General features: G+C 40.1%; 2 protein-coding genes across 2 annotated transcripts in view; both read left to right on the forward strand.

Annotated features, from left to right (window-relative positions):
• Positions 1-2,918, forward strand: part of LOC122439640 (hepatitis A virus cellular receptor 1-like) — a 38,794-nt gene extending 35,876 nt beyond the window's left edge. The window contains exon 9 of the mRNA XM_043464864.1: positions 574-2,918. Coding sequence (XP_043320799.1) covers positions 574-733 — 160 coding nt within the window. The 3' untranslated portion in view covers positions 734-2,918. The remainder of the gene's footprint in view (positions 1-573) is intronic.
• Positions 1-16,010, forward strand: part of LOC122439637 (hepatitis A virus cellular receptor 2-like) — a 126,230-nt gene that overhangs the window by 73,871 nt on the left and 36,349 nt on the right. The window lies entirely within an intron of this gene.

The following is a 16,010-nucleotide window of genomic DNA, read 5'->3' on the forward strand; positions in this document are numbered from 1 at the left end:
GTGTGTAACAGACTAAATAGTTCTTGAATGAATAAATGGCAAAGGCAAATCCGACTTAGCCTAGATCATATGGATGGTAAGCAACAGAAGTAGAATTCAAACTCAAGTCTCACTGGATCCATAACACTTTCCTTTTACTTTTTGGAATTGTTTAAACCCACATAATAATTGAAATAACAAAGCAATTTGAGTGTGTTATTTGATATTTTGTCACATTCACTTTGTTTCTCTCTTAATGTACACAATTATGTTTTTTTCTGAACCATTTGTACAGGTGTTTCAGAGATCTTGACACTTCACATAAACACTTTAGTCTGCACTCTCAGAATAAGTATATTCTCTAAGGTAACACAATTCCACTTTTATACCTAAGAAATTTCAGATAATTTGAATTTGTACACAATATTCCCTAGACTATGTCATTGCTTTTTATGTTTTCCCTTCCTAGTCAGGACCTGATCAAGGATCGTATACTGCCTTGGTTGCTAACTCTTCAGCAAAGCCCGTTCTCTCAATTCTATTACATGTTGTCCAGGAAATGCTTAACTCAACTACAATACTTTATTTCCACAGCCTCATCACTTTGGCCAACCTTTCTCCTTCAGGGTTGGCAAATACAGCAGCAGAGGGGATTCACCCAGAGGAAAACATCTATATCATTGAGGAAAATGTATATGAAGTAGCGGATCCATTCGAGTATTGCTGGTCCGTCAAGAGTGGGCAGCAATCCTAACAGCCTCTGGGCCGCTGTCACCTTTCAACGCCACCAGACTCAGCCACTTCATTTTGGGGCTTGGTGTTGTCTTCTTTGAAAACATGAGATGGCTCAGCTGACTGATTTTAGAAATTCTGTCCTTGGCCACCGAGCAGTGTTTTTCCATATTTTAAAGATAACTAGCTCACTCGAGGATTGAGCTGGGACCTGTGTGGTAATACACAGGCACTACATTGCCTCTGTGTTCCATCCCCCCAACTCAGAGACTGCTAACTGGGACATTAGCGCTCAAGGGGGCTTTTACAGAGAGTAAGAATTCTTAATATGGGATCTCTGGAATTCTAGATATTCGATTACATTGTGTGTCCATGAAACTCCTGAAAATACAGGGGAAATTACGTGCTGAGATGTATGTGTGTCTTTTTCCATACAGGAAGTCTAAAGGGGTCACTGATTCTCAAAGAGCTCTGTGATCCACAGAACGGGTTAGGAAACTACTGGAGTAGGACTAGATCGTCTTGATTCCCTAAAAGCCTCACGTTTTATACTTCTTGAATGTTGACTCTGCAACAGTAAGTGCCAAAGCACAGTTCTTCTTGGCCTCAGTTAAGAAGATGGCCCAGCAAGGCCTGTGGTGTGGCAGATGCTCCTGGAGAAAAGGGAAGTACGATCAGTGTGTGTTGACCAGTTTTGCTTGGGGTGTACTCAAAGGGAAAGATCTCTGACCGACTTCTCCATTCATGGAGAGAAATGGAGCAGTGTTTTTCATAAAAGAAGAAGCAGTGACTGGGACAGAAATTCTGTTTCCTGGTGGAAGTAGGTAAAGGTCTCTAGCCGTCTTTGTTTGTCAGTTGGATCCCTTCGTGCTTCGACAATGGTCCTTAAGCTTCAGTGCCAGGATGTTGGATAGTAGGTCCATCTTGCCTGTTTTTTTCCTTCCCAGTTATGGTACAACTCTGACACATAATAGAGATTTACCTAATATCTTTGGAGTGAAAAAATTAAATAAGCAGAAAGGTAAATTTCCGGAAAAACTTTTCCATTGGAGAGTTCAGATAGAGCCCTGTACATTCACTTGTTGGGGAACTCAAAAATACTCTTAAGCTCCTGTTTCTGGTCTTGTCCAGCTCTTAGTTTCTCAGCATCTTCTTCCAGCTCAGGCCCTGGAAGTCTGTTCCTCTCCTGTCTTTCTCCTTTCTGTTGGGTGAATCAACAATAGAGACCTGCCTGAAAATGGCCTTCTCTGGGTGATGACTAAACTGCTACTGTGTTGCATGCAAGAGATGTTGATCACCAGGGATGCAGGCAGCCTGTTTGTTACAGTGTCCAGGCTGCATCTATACAGGATTGGGAAGCATTGGTTTTCTACTGGAGATTTGAAAGGGAGATCATTTTTCAAAGTTCCAGGCAGTGGCTTTTAAACAAGCTAAAAAATTAATATTAAGTATTTTTAATTTATGAAATTTTTGATGGAAGAGATTTCAAAACTCATTTAAACCAGGTCAATGATTGCCCCACAAAAGAGATTCTTTCTTTCTTTTTTTTTTTCCAATAGGGATTCTTATCCTAAAAAAAAAAACTTTAAACAATGTAAAGAACAACTATTGCAACAGTGTTTGTTAGAGACTTTCTCCATGAATTGGGGAATAACTGATTATTGTGGTATTGCCAACACACTGGAACAGGTAAAAAAAAAATTAAGTAGTTTCATCATTGAATTGTTTTGCTAGTTCAACAGAAGCTAAGTGCTTACCTTGTGCCAGGTTCTCTGGTGCTGGGATCACAGAGACCAAATAAACACATCCCTGACCCCATGGAACTTCTGACTGATCTAACAGGAAGGAGGATCTTATTCATTCATTTAGTGAACATGTTTTGGCACCTACTTTGTGCCAGACAGTGTTTTTGTTCCTAGAAATATAGCAGTGAAGGAAACAGACAAAATCCCTAGTTTCACAGAGCTTATGTTACTTGTCAAAGGAGAAATCTATATTGCTTATAAAAAGAAAAAGGTTCTCGAATAGTGTAGTTAGTTCTATTTTTTTCTTTTACTGTAAAATATTCCAGAAGTAATTCCAAAGTTAATATGGTTATTCCACAGGGGCAAATAGTCAAGAGTTTCACTTTTTCCTTTTGTGTGCTTCTATAACTGTTTGAATAATTTTCTCCAATTTTTGTAATAAAAAATTTGATTTAAGTATGATCGCAGTGTTTTCCTGTCCACCCTCCTCCTCATAGAAAGAAATGAAGACTTTGGATAAGTTCAGGTCACAGCAGGAGTGTGTAGCATCACTCTAGATGTGTCAAGAGTGGTTCCAGCAGGGATTGGGACCCTGGTTTTCAGGGTAGGATTAACTCTGTATCAGTCATTTGTAATGAGGAAGATGGCAGAAAGATAACAAACTATCATGGAACCCCCAAAGGGTCTGGGTGACGACAAGTGGTAACTTAATTAGAAACAACATAAAAAGATTGAATGTATGGTTTTTCTCTTAGAAGTGCCTTAAAAATTTTTCTCCTAGATCTCTGCCATAGAGACCCACAGGGCATAAAGAGGTTCCCTGATCTTTTCAGACTGAAAATTTAAGATATTGCCATGCTTTATCTGCCTATCACTTTTAGTGTTAGAATTCCCAAGGCAGAAATTCCAAGTGGTTTGACTTGTCATTGATTTATTTGGGAACATCCCCTTATGCTTATTTCCATTTAAATTTAATTTTCACTTAAGTTTGAAATTTTTTTAAAACTGAATACAAATTAGTTTTGTCTCCAGATTTCTACTGAGAAAGTCTTTCCAGAGGTAAGTAGAAACACCCTGTAATTTTGAAGAATTTTGTCATTCTTTTCTGGAAATCAGCTGGAAAAAGGGAAAAATAAGAAAGGCAGCTGGGAACACTTGATCAGAGAATTCTTAAGCTTAAGGGGAGCTCAGATTTTAACCAGTTTTCACTGGAAAAGCTGTGCAATAGAGAAGGATTCAGAAATATGACTTTCAAGATTCTAGATGCTCTACATCTTTTTTTCAGTTGTATTGCCTGTGTCAAGCTCCTTCTGCTTATGGTGTGATTTTTTTTCCAGAGAAAGTAGTGATGTTTAAAAAAATTATTTAAGCTATGCAGGTGTGGTTGTGGTGGTAGAATGTCTGTTTAAATACCCACATTATTTTTAATATAATTGTTTTGTGGGTGGGTCACCTTTGGAAAATATTTTGTTAGAGCTTTATAGTCTATACTTAACAACATGCCTCATGACAATCTGACATGTTGTCCTTTGTAATTTCCACATTTCATGCCTTTTAAACCTACCTCATGTAAAATAAAAGTATTTTACACTGCAATGCAGTGTTTAAATTTATCTTCATTTGGCCCCTTCTGAAATAACCATATATCTATATATCTATATCAAATCTGTTTTTAATTTTGTTATCCAGTTTTACCTGCCATTCCTAATCATTTGGATGCTGAGTTTAGTTTCTTGTTCTGGAAACCTTTAAGTAGAAAGTAACACCTGTATAAATATAAGTGAAGGTTGTTATACTAATAATATTCATTTTTGTATTCATTTTTTTAATCTCAAAGTTCAGGATGAGATCTTAGCAAAAATCTCTTGACCTTGGTGTTGCTTTAGTCCAAGGGCTGAAGCAAGGAGCCGATGAGGCAGCAAGGAGCAAGTGAAGGGGCTTAGAAAACTTCTAGCTGCCCAGGCCTCAGTGAAGTCTTTGGAGAGCGGGCACCATTCCTGTTCTCTGAGCAAGCCTCCTACTGCAGCAACAATTCCTGGTACCTAAGCAGCAGCCAGACAGCTTCTAATCACCAAGGGAGAAACGAGTTTTCGGAATTGACGGAATTTCAGGTGGGAGATAAGCAACATGATATTTTGTAATCCTAGCTGCCTTGTTTGAAGCAAATGTGTTTACAAGGAACTGTGGGTAGGCGAGTTACTTCACAGTAAGTACTTTGAGACTCCAGGTAAGAATCTCTAAGCAGAAGATACATCTTGTTAGAGTGCTTGTTTTTCTCATTGTTTTTTTTAGATTTTTATTTTGAAATAATTTGAGATTTGCAGAAAAATTACAATGATAGTACAGAGTTCCTGTATTCAGAAGTTTTTTTTTTTTTCTTGGTTAACAGCTTACATAACCATGGTACCATCTGTCAAACTAAGAAATTAAGACTAATACATAATATCAACTAAACTATAAATTTTGCTTGGATTCCTACTCTGATTTTTAAAATTTAAGTTAAGTGTTCTCTGAAAAATAATTAAAGGTGGAAATCCCTATTCCCTGTCCTCTCCATCAAAATTTTTCCCCAGTCCTACTCCCCAGGAACAATCCTAGGTCAGCACTGTCCAGTAGATATGCAGTGTTTTTGTTTTCTTTCTTTTTGTTTTTGTTTTGTTTTGTTTTCTTCATTTTAAGTCGTCACAGTTTAGTGAGTATTTTCCTTTTAGAGGACATGTTCATTCTGACTAGTCACTTCTTCAGTGCTCAATAGCCACATGTGGCTAGTGGCTCTAGATTTTGGAAAGTTCTGGGCTATTCTCTTAATTTCTCTCTCTCTCTTTCACTCATACACACACACGGTAACCTAATTTTTTCCACTACTTACAGAAGCTCATCATTCCCTGTGAGAATGGGACAACAGCCTTTACTTAGACAGCTATGTAGTATTAAGTAGGACAAAGGTGCTGAATCTATTAAATCACTTCCCCACACATAGATGTTTAGTTTTTTTTCCCCCATTTCAAATATACAAAAATTTATGTGCATTTGTATACTTCCAATATTTATGATTCTGGACATGGAATTGTTGTGGCAAAGGATGTGATTGTATTTGAAGTATCATGACAATAGAACAATAGTATATTTTTAAGGAAATATATGATTCAGTATCTGACTTAATGTATGTTTTTTCTGAAGGCAGTCATTTTGGAAAGCAACTTATTTAAATAGTGTTCCTTTCACTCGAAATAATTCATTTTTGATTTTTGACATTTGAAGTTTTGAAATTTTAAAATGTTGACACTTTTTTTTAAATTTTTATTAGTTGGAGGCTAATTACTTTACAATATTGTAGTGGTTTTTGTCATACATTGACGTGAATCAACCATGGATTTACATGTATTCCCCATCCCGATCCCCCCTCCCACCTCCCTCTCTACCCGATCCCTCTGGATCTCCCAGTGCACCAGGCCCCAGCACTTGTCTCATGCATCCAACCTGGGCTGGTGATCTGTTTCACCATAGATAATATACATGTTTCGATGATGTTCTCTTGAAACATCCCACCCTTGCCTTCTCCCAGAGAGTCCAAAAAATGTTGACATTCTTTAGCAACATAGCTAGTTAACAATTGGAGGGTTCTGTTGTCAGTGTGGTAAGTCCCCATGTTCACTACAAATGCAGTGCCTTGACAAAACTTTTGACAATATATGGCAAAAACCACTACAATATTGTAAAGTAATTAGCCTCCAACTAATAAAAATAAATGGGGAAAAAAAAAAAAACTTTTGACAAAGCTCAGCATACATTTTGAATAACTTCTACTAACAGGAGTTCAACTGGTGTGCAAGTCTTGCAGTGGGCTTGGTTTGGAAGAGTACTGAGTCCTTCAGAAAATTACCCTAACCATCTGATGAAAGCCCAGTGCTATCATGTTTTTTTTTTTTTGACCCACCCATCTTCCCTACAATGGATGCAGAGGAAATGACTTGTAATCATGTGATAATGCAGCAAGGCACATAGCTAAAAGTGAAAGTTTTCATCCCCAAACAAATCACTGATATCAGTGTTTTAAGTAGAAAAGGTTGTTTGGGTTTTGGGGAGGAAGAAAAAGGACCCATCATCTCATAATTTAGGGAGATGTTCTATTTGACACAAGGCAATGCCCTCTAGCTGTGTGAGCAGGAGCTCACTTAGCTCACATTCCATTTTCTGACATCCTCTCACTCACAACTGCAAAACCTGGAATGTCAATGGACATGGTATTAATATGTGAGAGAGGTATATAAATTGTATTGGGGCACAGTGTAACTTGACTCCTGTATTTTAAATTGAAGTACAGTTGATTTACAGTATTATGTTAGTTTCAGGTTTTATAGCAAAGTGATTCACATGTGTCTGTGTGGATGTATTTCAGATTCTTTTCCATTATAGTTTATTGCAAGACAGTGAATATATTTCCCTATAGTGTGAAATGTAAGTCACTCAGTCATGTCTGACTCTTTGCAGCTCCATGGACTGTGGCTTGCCAGGCTCTTCTGTCCATGGGAAGAATACTGGGAGTGGGTAGCCATTCCCTTCTCCAGGGAATCTTCCCAACCCAGGGATCTAACCTGGCTCTCTTGCTTGCAGGCAAATTCTTTACCATCTGACTCACCAGTTTCCTATGCTATACAGTAAAACTTTGTTGCTTGTCTATTTCATGTATAGTAGTGTGTATCTGTTAACTGTATACTCCTACTGTAACTCCACCTTGTCCTTGAACCATAAGCTTGTTTCCTATGATGACTTCATTCATACTGAAAGTGGTGGCTTGTTTTCCTAAACTTTGAAGGGTGGAGATTGTGGGTTTGCTTTATCTACTTAAAATGTTCCACTGGTTAGTATGGGATGCTTGATGAATATTTGGTGAAATAAATGGGAATTCCCTGGCAGTTTACTGGTTAGGACTGAACTTTGCTTGCAGAGGCTGTGGCTTTATATCCCTGGTTGGAGAACTAAGATCCCACAAGGTGAGTGGTGCAAACAACAACAAAAAACACAGGTGAAATAATGTTTGTTGAGGAAGAGGAACAGTGGAGTAGGGGTAGGTGAACCTGGCTTTCACTTCTGCATTGGCCCCGAGTGACTTCTGTGGGTGCTCTCCTCTATTTCTCTCTGGTCCTCAGTTTATTCATATACGAATCAGAGGTTTGGCCCCACAGAGTTAAAGTCCTTTCTTGTATAAACAGTCTCAAAGTTCATATGACCTCTCAGGCCTAAAGTCTGACCCTAAATCAAGACCTGTACTGAATCTTTTAAAAACAGCCTACCTCAAAAAGAATAAAATTCCTAGAATAAAACTGCCTAAGGAGGTGAAAAACCTGTACTTGGAAAACAACTGAAGATAATACAGATGGAAAGTTATATCATGTTCTTGGATTGAAAGAATTAATATTGTTAAAATGATCATACTACCCAAGGCGATTTATGGATTCAATACAATCCCTACCAAAATGCCAATGATATCTTTCAAAGAACTAGGAACAATTTTAAAATTTATGTGGAAATACAAAAGACCCCAAAAGGCCAAAGCATTATTGAGACAGAGAACAGAGTTGGAGAAATCAAACTCACCAACTTCAGACTATATTACAAAGCTACAGTAATCAAACATTATGGTACTGGCTCAATAGACACACAGATCAATGGAAGAGGATGGAAATTCAGAATCATATACTTTTGGTCAATTAATCAATGACAAAACAGGCAAGAAAAGACAATGGAGAAAAGACAGCCTTCAAAAATTGGTGCTGGGAAAACTGTACAGGTACATGTAGAAGAATGAAATTAGAACATCTTTAATATCACATACAAAAATAAAATGGGTTAAAGACGTAAATACACCAGACACCATGGAACTCCCAGAGGAAAACATGGGCAGAGCACTCTTTGATATAAAAAGTAGCAGTGTTCCTTGTCAAGAACCATGACCAGCTGGAGCAGCTCAGTGGCAACTGAGGCAGGAAGACATTCTTCAAGTTCTTCCTCATGTGGCCTCTGGCCATCAAGGGCATGCTACAGAAGTGCATGGATGCCCTTTTCCAAACCATCTTCAGCATGCACTGGGCTCAGACCTGCTGCTGGCCATCAAGTACATGTTTGGTTTCCTGGACGAGCAGGCCGATCGGCACCAGATACCTGATGCAGATATGCATCACACCTGGAAGAAAAACTGCCTGCTCCTGTGCTTCCGGTTGAACATGATCAAGAACCGACAGGTGCTATTCAACATCTACAAGAGCAGCAGCACTGACGCCTGCCCGTCAGTGCTGGCCTAGGCCTTCATGGACTCCTGCTCCACATCTGAACACAAGCTGGGCAAGGACTTGCCCTCCCAGAGGCTGCTCTACACCAAGGACATCCTTAGCTGCAAGAGCTAGGTGGAGATTTACTATGCCAGCATCACCAGGATGGCCTGCCATCAGCTACCTGGATAACAGTGCATATCTCACATTGGACCAGAGTCAATTCAATAGCATGAGTGTCCTGCATGAGATCTACTCTTACATCACCAAGTATGAGGATGAGACCCCGACACAGCCCTGGAGAAAGATAAGCAGACCTGGTGGCAGCTGCTTTGGAGCAAGCTGGAGCAAGTAGTAGGCACTGTACCCCTGAGTAGCTGAGTCAGGGGCCTATGACCATCTGGCCAGGGGGCCTTGAGTGAATTTGGGGCTGGCCCCTATCAAGCAGCCAGAGCTGGGAGATGTGTAGAAGAGGCCTGGTCCCAACTGTGCCAGGGGCCCTGTGCTGGGGGCCACGAGTCCAGTCCTGGTCCCCTTGGCACTAACCCCCTCCTGGTGCTGGCCAGGGTCCCAGTTCCTAATTGGTGTGGATGAGACGATGCCTGAAGCACCCTCTATGCCCAGAATTGCTTGCCATGGGGTTGGGAAACCCAGGTGTGACCAGGGGCCTTCTTGGGCCAATAAGGTGACTGCTAAGACCCTGGAGGTGAGGCTGGACCCTCTGGGAGGGAGAGACCAGGTTGCCAAGGCCAGGACTAGGCCCAGGGCCTGGGAGGGTTCAGCTGAGCCTGGCTTCCTGGGCAGAGTCTAAGGTCAGGGGCCTGACTGGTGGCCCAGGTGGGGAGACTGAATGCCCAGGGCTCAGTCATGATGAGCTAAAGTCTGTCTGGGCTATCACCACCCACCTGCTATGTTTCAGCACCCCTATGCTCACTGCTACACACCCAGAACCCCCAAATTCTTGATTCGCCACATGCTGTCCATGGCTGAGGTTGGAGTGACACATTGACCTCACCCAGAGAGAGGCCCTGGGTCCATCATATGGAGGGGTGGCAAGATGGCTCCACCCAGGGCCCAAATGACTTCCTGTTATGTCCTCAGGGCTGTGCCTCTGGGAGCTATTGGGGCCTGGCGCTCCTGGTCATGAGTGTATGTTTTTCTCATTTATTCCCCCTCACCATGCCCTGCATCCCCCACACCCTGCCTCAGGCTGAGCTCTCAGCTGTAGAGGTCCCAGGAGCAGTCATGGCCACCCTCTTCCCCACTCCCTGACCCGCCACCAACCTTTCAGGGGCTTCAGTCTGGCTCCCAACAGCATGCTGACCCCTTGGAGCAAGGGGACATCTGGGGGCCATTGCTCATGTTTTGGGGGAACAATGGATTTCTGCTTACATTGCTCAGGCAGCTGGGAGTGTTGAGGTCTCAGGTCACACCCAATGGTCTGGTTGGCAGCAGGATGCCATGACCAGAATGTCTGGAGGTTGGGTCTTCCCATGTTGCAGTCAGCAAGCAAGAGAATATATGTTGAATTAGAAAACCTGTGCATTAAAAAAAAAAAAATAGCTATGTTTTCTTTTATCTTCTCCTTTTAAAGCAAGAGAATCAAAAACAAAAGTAAATGGGGACTAATTAAACTTAAAAGCTTTTGCTCAACAAAGGAAACCATCACAAAACAAAAAGGCTACATAATGAAAGGTAGAAATTATTTGCAAATGATATGACTAATAAAGGGCTAATATCCAAAATATATAAACAGTTCATACAACTCAACATCAAAAAACAACCATGTTAAAAGATGGACAGAAGACCTGAGTAGGCATTTTTCCAAAGGGGTCATGCAGATGGCCAAGAGGCACATGTTTGACATTATTTTCTTCAGGGAAATGTAAATCAAAATGTCAAAACCACATGGAGGTATCACCTCAAACCTGTCAGAATGGCTTTCATTAATAAGGTCACAAATACAAATGTTGGCGAATATGGAGAAAAGAGAACCCTTGTATACTGTTGGTGGGAATGTAAATTAGTACATCATTAGTGGAAAACAGTATGGAGGTTTATAAGAAAACTAAAAATGGGACTATGGTATGACCCAGCAATCCCACTCCTGGTTATATATTCCCCCACCAAAAAAAAATCAATAATTCAAAAAATATATGCACACCAATATTCTTAGAAACCTTATTTACAGTTGCCAAGATATGGTAGCAACCTAATTGTCCATAAATATGAATGGATAAAGAAGTTACAGTGTGTATATATACCCACACAATGTTGCCATTTGCAACAGCTTGGGTGTATTTGGAGGGTATTATGCTTAGTGAAACAAGTAGAGAAAGACAAATACTGTATTACTGAAATAACTTACATGTGGAATCTAAAAGATAAACAGACTAGTCAATATAATTGAAGAGGAAACAGACTCTCAAATATAGAGAACAAACTAGTGATTACCAGTGGGAGAGGGAATGGGGGAGAAGAAACAGCGGTAGGGGGTTAAAAGATATTAACCACTAAGTATGAAATAAGCTACAAGGACATATTGTACAACACATATTGTACAACAGCCAATGCTCTATAATAGCTGTAAATGGAGCATAAACTTTAAAAATTGTGAATCACTACGTTATACACCTGTAACTTATATAATATTGTACATCCACTCTACTTCAATTAAAAAATAAAAGCAGCCTAGTAGAGAGTAAATTCTACTCCAGATCACTAAAATCTCCTGGTAATCTATTTAGTGACTGGATCAAATCCAGCCAAAAGACTGGCAGACTAGAGAAGTTCAACTTCTAAAGATACTTCCCAACATTCTCTGGAAAGTTGTGGCAAGGAGATAAGGACTAACTAGAATTCCATCTTTATCCATAAAGAGAAAAGAGACAGAATCATTGACAGACCACCAGAGAAGCTGGAAGGCTACCTCCTAACTCATCTGTAAGTGCAATCCTCTGGAAAGTACTGTACTTCTCTTCAGCTCAGCAAAGGGGTGTATTGACTGAGTCACACAGCTTTTGTTTGTTTTTTTGGTCCCCCTGCATGGCTTGTGGGATTTCCCAATCACAGATCGAATCCAAGTACATCGATGGATGTACTTACATCCAGCTGTAAGTACAATCCTGTCTTACGCTGAAGAGAAAACTGGAACTTTGCTGCTTGAACTTTCTCAGTAAAATATGGAATCTTCATACAATGATGAATGAACCAATAGAAATTGGGTAGTTCATATAAAATGGATTTGTATCTCTTGAGAGAGGAATCCTCATTTAAATAGAATCATGGACTTACACATTGGAATTGTTCAAGCTTTTCCTGGGCAACATCAGTGAGGGAAAGAGAGAGGAAAAGAAACCTGAGCAGAAGTGTGTGGTACCTTTGGAGGAAGGAATACTCATTGAGGCTCACTTGAAAGCTGTGTGGGAAATTCCATGAGTGTTCAGTGGTAGGACTCAGAGCTCCACTGCAGGGCCGTGGATTCAATCTGTGATTGGGAAACTAAAATCCCAGGAGGCAGGCAAGGGGAACAAACAAACAGAAGCTGTGTGAGTTAGAGTCAATACATCCCTTTGCTGAGTCTCTCCTTATCTGTTAGATGGGTGTTATATAGTATAAAGGAAATGAGAAGGAGTATGTGTATCTCTGTGAACAATTTTGTTCATCAATCTGTGGTTTGTAAAGCCAAATATTTCTAAAATGTAAAGGGGGAGCCTGATATTTTCTTCTGGCTTTTTGCAGGTCCCATTGATGGAATTATTTAAATACTGGAGAAGATTTAAAAAATAGCTATCCTCTGATGTGAGTTCTTCCTCATAGTTGGCAATTGCAGATAGCTGGAGAGCATTGGCCTCCTGGGCTGGTCTTGCTTTCATGACCCCTTGCTTTCCAGAGGCACCTCAGCACTTCCAAATGGTCATGTTTGAGTCCCTTGTCCATTTGCTCTTGAAGATGTGCTATCTCCAGTCATGTCTAAGTAGAATCCCCTAGTTGGACAGTGAATTCTGTTCCGCTATTACTCCATGCATTTTTTCCTTGCCCAAATCAATTCTTCCACTCATTCATCTCCAGATCATACAAACATGCTGTTATTTTTATCATCTTTCTCTTAACCCTACTTCCAAACTCCTCCTTCCTTTTATTTTTTGTCACAAAATTCCTTGAAAGAGTTCCCTGGCTTCAATTTTTAGTTCTCTTTTGATTTTCCCTTTCCTCGTAAACACCTTTCTTGAGATGTAACATGGATTGTGAAAGTGAATAGTCATTTAGTTATTCTTTACTGAAACTGCTTTTATGAAGGTCATTAATGATCTCCAGCTTGCTCTGTCCTATAGACAAATCTCATTTCTTTCCTTTGTGGCATTTGATTCATGATCATTGCCTCTGTGTTAATGCATTTGTTTCACATGGCTGCAGTAGGATCCCATTTACTTTTTACTTTTCCTCCTGCTTCATTGGCTTGTTTCTATGTGTGTGGTGGTGCCTCTTCCACCTCCACCTTTTGCACAAGGCCCCAGGCCCTAGTCCCTAAGCCAAGGACACTCCCTGAGCATCAACTCTGGTTCATGGCTTTAAAATCCCATATCTATGCTGATGTCTCTCAAATAAGTATTTTCAGCCCAGATCGTCTCTCCTGAACAGTTTTCACTTGGGTGTCTGAGAAATCTCAAACACAACATGTCTGAAGTCCACAATATTTCCTCCCAAACTGTTACACACAGCTACCCCATCTCATTTGGTGGCACCTCCAGGCTTTCCAGTTGCTCAGGCCACATAGCTTGGAGTCATCTTTAGGCTGTTACTCCACACTCTGCAGGAAGCCCTGCTGGTCCTGTGTTGAAACAACCAGGGCCTGAGCTGCTCTCCCTCCTCTCCTCTGTTAAAGACATATAATCATACGTCTTGGTTTTATGGAAGGGTTGATTTTTAGCAAGTAGTTCAGGGCACAGCATGTGTGAAGGCTCATCAATAGGAGGGAGCTTCTGTTCAAGTAGGTCTAGGAAGCTATAAGACGTAGGCCTCCTCCAACCAAGGCCTTCTTCAGACTGAAGCACCCCCAGACAGAAATATTGCAGTAGCTTCCAGATAGGTCCTCACGCTTCTCAACATAGTGGCCGCTGCATTCCTTCTCAAAGATGAGTCTGATCCTCTCATTCTCTGTGCCTGCACTGGGGCTTCATTTCCTGTGGAGTAAGCAGCTGGAAATTCATGTTTGCTGCCTGAGCCTTATCCCTCAACTGGTCATGTATCTTCAAGGGGTCACAAAGTTGATTCTAGAGTAGCAACTGTTGAATAGCTCAAATTGAAAAACTCCATTGTGCTGTTTGGGAGCCTTGAGAACATAGTGGGGGCTCCTGTGGTAGACAGCTTGTCAGAAAATTCAGTCTTATGGGATTGTACACTTACTGCACATCACAGAGCCTTGTTCACATTAATTAGTGAATGTAGACCTCATTTTGCAGAGAAACTAAAGATTCAGGGCTATTAATAAATACATTTGGTGCCATATTGCAACATTTTCTCTAAGAAAGCACACGTATTTTAGAAATTATGTTGTTTAGTCACTAAGTCTAGGCCAACTCTTTGTGACCCCATAACTTCAGTACACCATGCCTCCCTGTCCTTCACTATCTCCCGGAGTTTGCTAAAATTCATGTCCATTGAGTTGGTGATGCCATCTAACCATCTCATCCTCTGTCGTCCCCTTCTCCTCCAGTCCTCAATCTTTCCCAGCATCAGAGCCATTTCTAACGAGTCAGTTCTTCACATCAGGTGGCGAAAGTATTGGATATTCAGCTTCAGCATGAGTCCTTCGATTGAATATTCAGGACTGATTTCCTTTAGGATTCACTGGTTGGATCTCCTTGATGTTCAAAGGACTCTCAAGAGTCTTCTCCAACACTGCAGTTCAAAAGCATCAATTCTTTGGTGGTCAACTTTCTTTATGGTCCAACTCTCACATCTATACATGACTCTTGGAAAAACCATAGCTTTGACTAGATGGACCTTTTTTGTCAAAGTAATGTCTCTGTTTTTGAATATGCTGTCTAGGTTGGTTATAGCTTTTTTTCCAAGGAACAAGTGTCTTAATAAATTTCATGGCTGTAGTCACCATCTGCAGTGAATTTGGAGCCTAAGAAAATAAAGTCTGTCACTGTTTCCATTGTTTCCCCAACTATTTGCCATCAAGTGATTGGACCAGATGCCATGATCTTCATTTTTCGAACACTGAGTTTTAAGCTGGCTTTTTCACTCTCTTTCACTTTGATCAAGAGGCTCTTCAGTTTCTCTTTGCTTTCTGCCATTAAAATGTTATCATTAACCTATCTGAAGTTGTTGATATTTCGCCTGGCAATCTTGATTCCAGCTTGTGCTTCATCCAGTCCAGCATTTCTCATGATGTACTCTGCATATAAGTTAAATAAACTGGGTGACTATACAGCCTTGATGTGCTCCTTTCCCAATTTTGAATGATCTTATTTTCTTCATGTTGAGTTTATATAAATAGTATTTCAAGTTTGCCAATCTATGGGATGCTAAAGTAAAAGACAGTATGTAATTTCTTGCTTCTCTGTTTTCACTAGAAATTAAGGTTTTTGAAAGTGGATAATTCAGGACTTCTCAGGCAGTTCAGTGATTAAGACTGTGCTTTCAATGCAGGGGCCTGGGTTTGATCCCTGGTCAGGGAACTAGACCCCATGTACCCCAACTAAAAGCTTGCATGCTGTAGCTAAAGATCCTGCATGCCCCAGTGAAGACTCAATACAGTTAAATAAATAAATATTTTTAAAAATTTGATAATTCTAATTAACTAGACTATAAAGGTAATATGGAATACAGCTTTGTATGCAAGTAAGAAGAAGATATATGAAATAAAAATGCATTTATTAAGGAAAAAGAAAATAATTTGGTTCTAATGCTAGCTATTTCTAAATAAGAAAGAAGACACTGATTATTGTAAGTATAGAAATGTGTAGGGTTGAGAGGAAAAATGAAAATTTAGAAAGGATTTTATGTTTGGGCAGAACTAAGGTTAGAATTAATTATTTGGGCAAATGATTTTCAATATTAAAGGCAAAATGGTACAAAACCTGAATTTGGTTTCTCTCTATTAAGAGGGTTTTCTTAAGAATATTGATCTGCTTTTTGTAACAGATTGTTAATTTTCTTTGTATTTTAAGTAATTTTTTTATATCTTTCTGTATTTGCCTTTGAAATATTTTATTGTTTCTTGGCTAAGTGAATAAGTATTGTTTCACAGTGATCTCTGATGCCACCTGACCAA

The sequence above is a fragment of the Cervus canadensis genome, chromosome 4 (assembly GCF_019320065.1).
Source record: "Cervus canadensis isolate Bull #8, Minnesota chromosome 4, ASM1932006v1, whole genome shotgun sequence".
Classification (NCBI taxonomy): domain Eukaryota; kingdom Metazoa; phylum Chordata; class Mammalia; order Artiodactyla; family Cervidae; genus Cervus; species Cervus canadensis.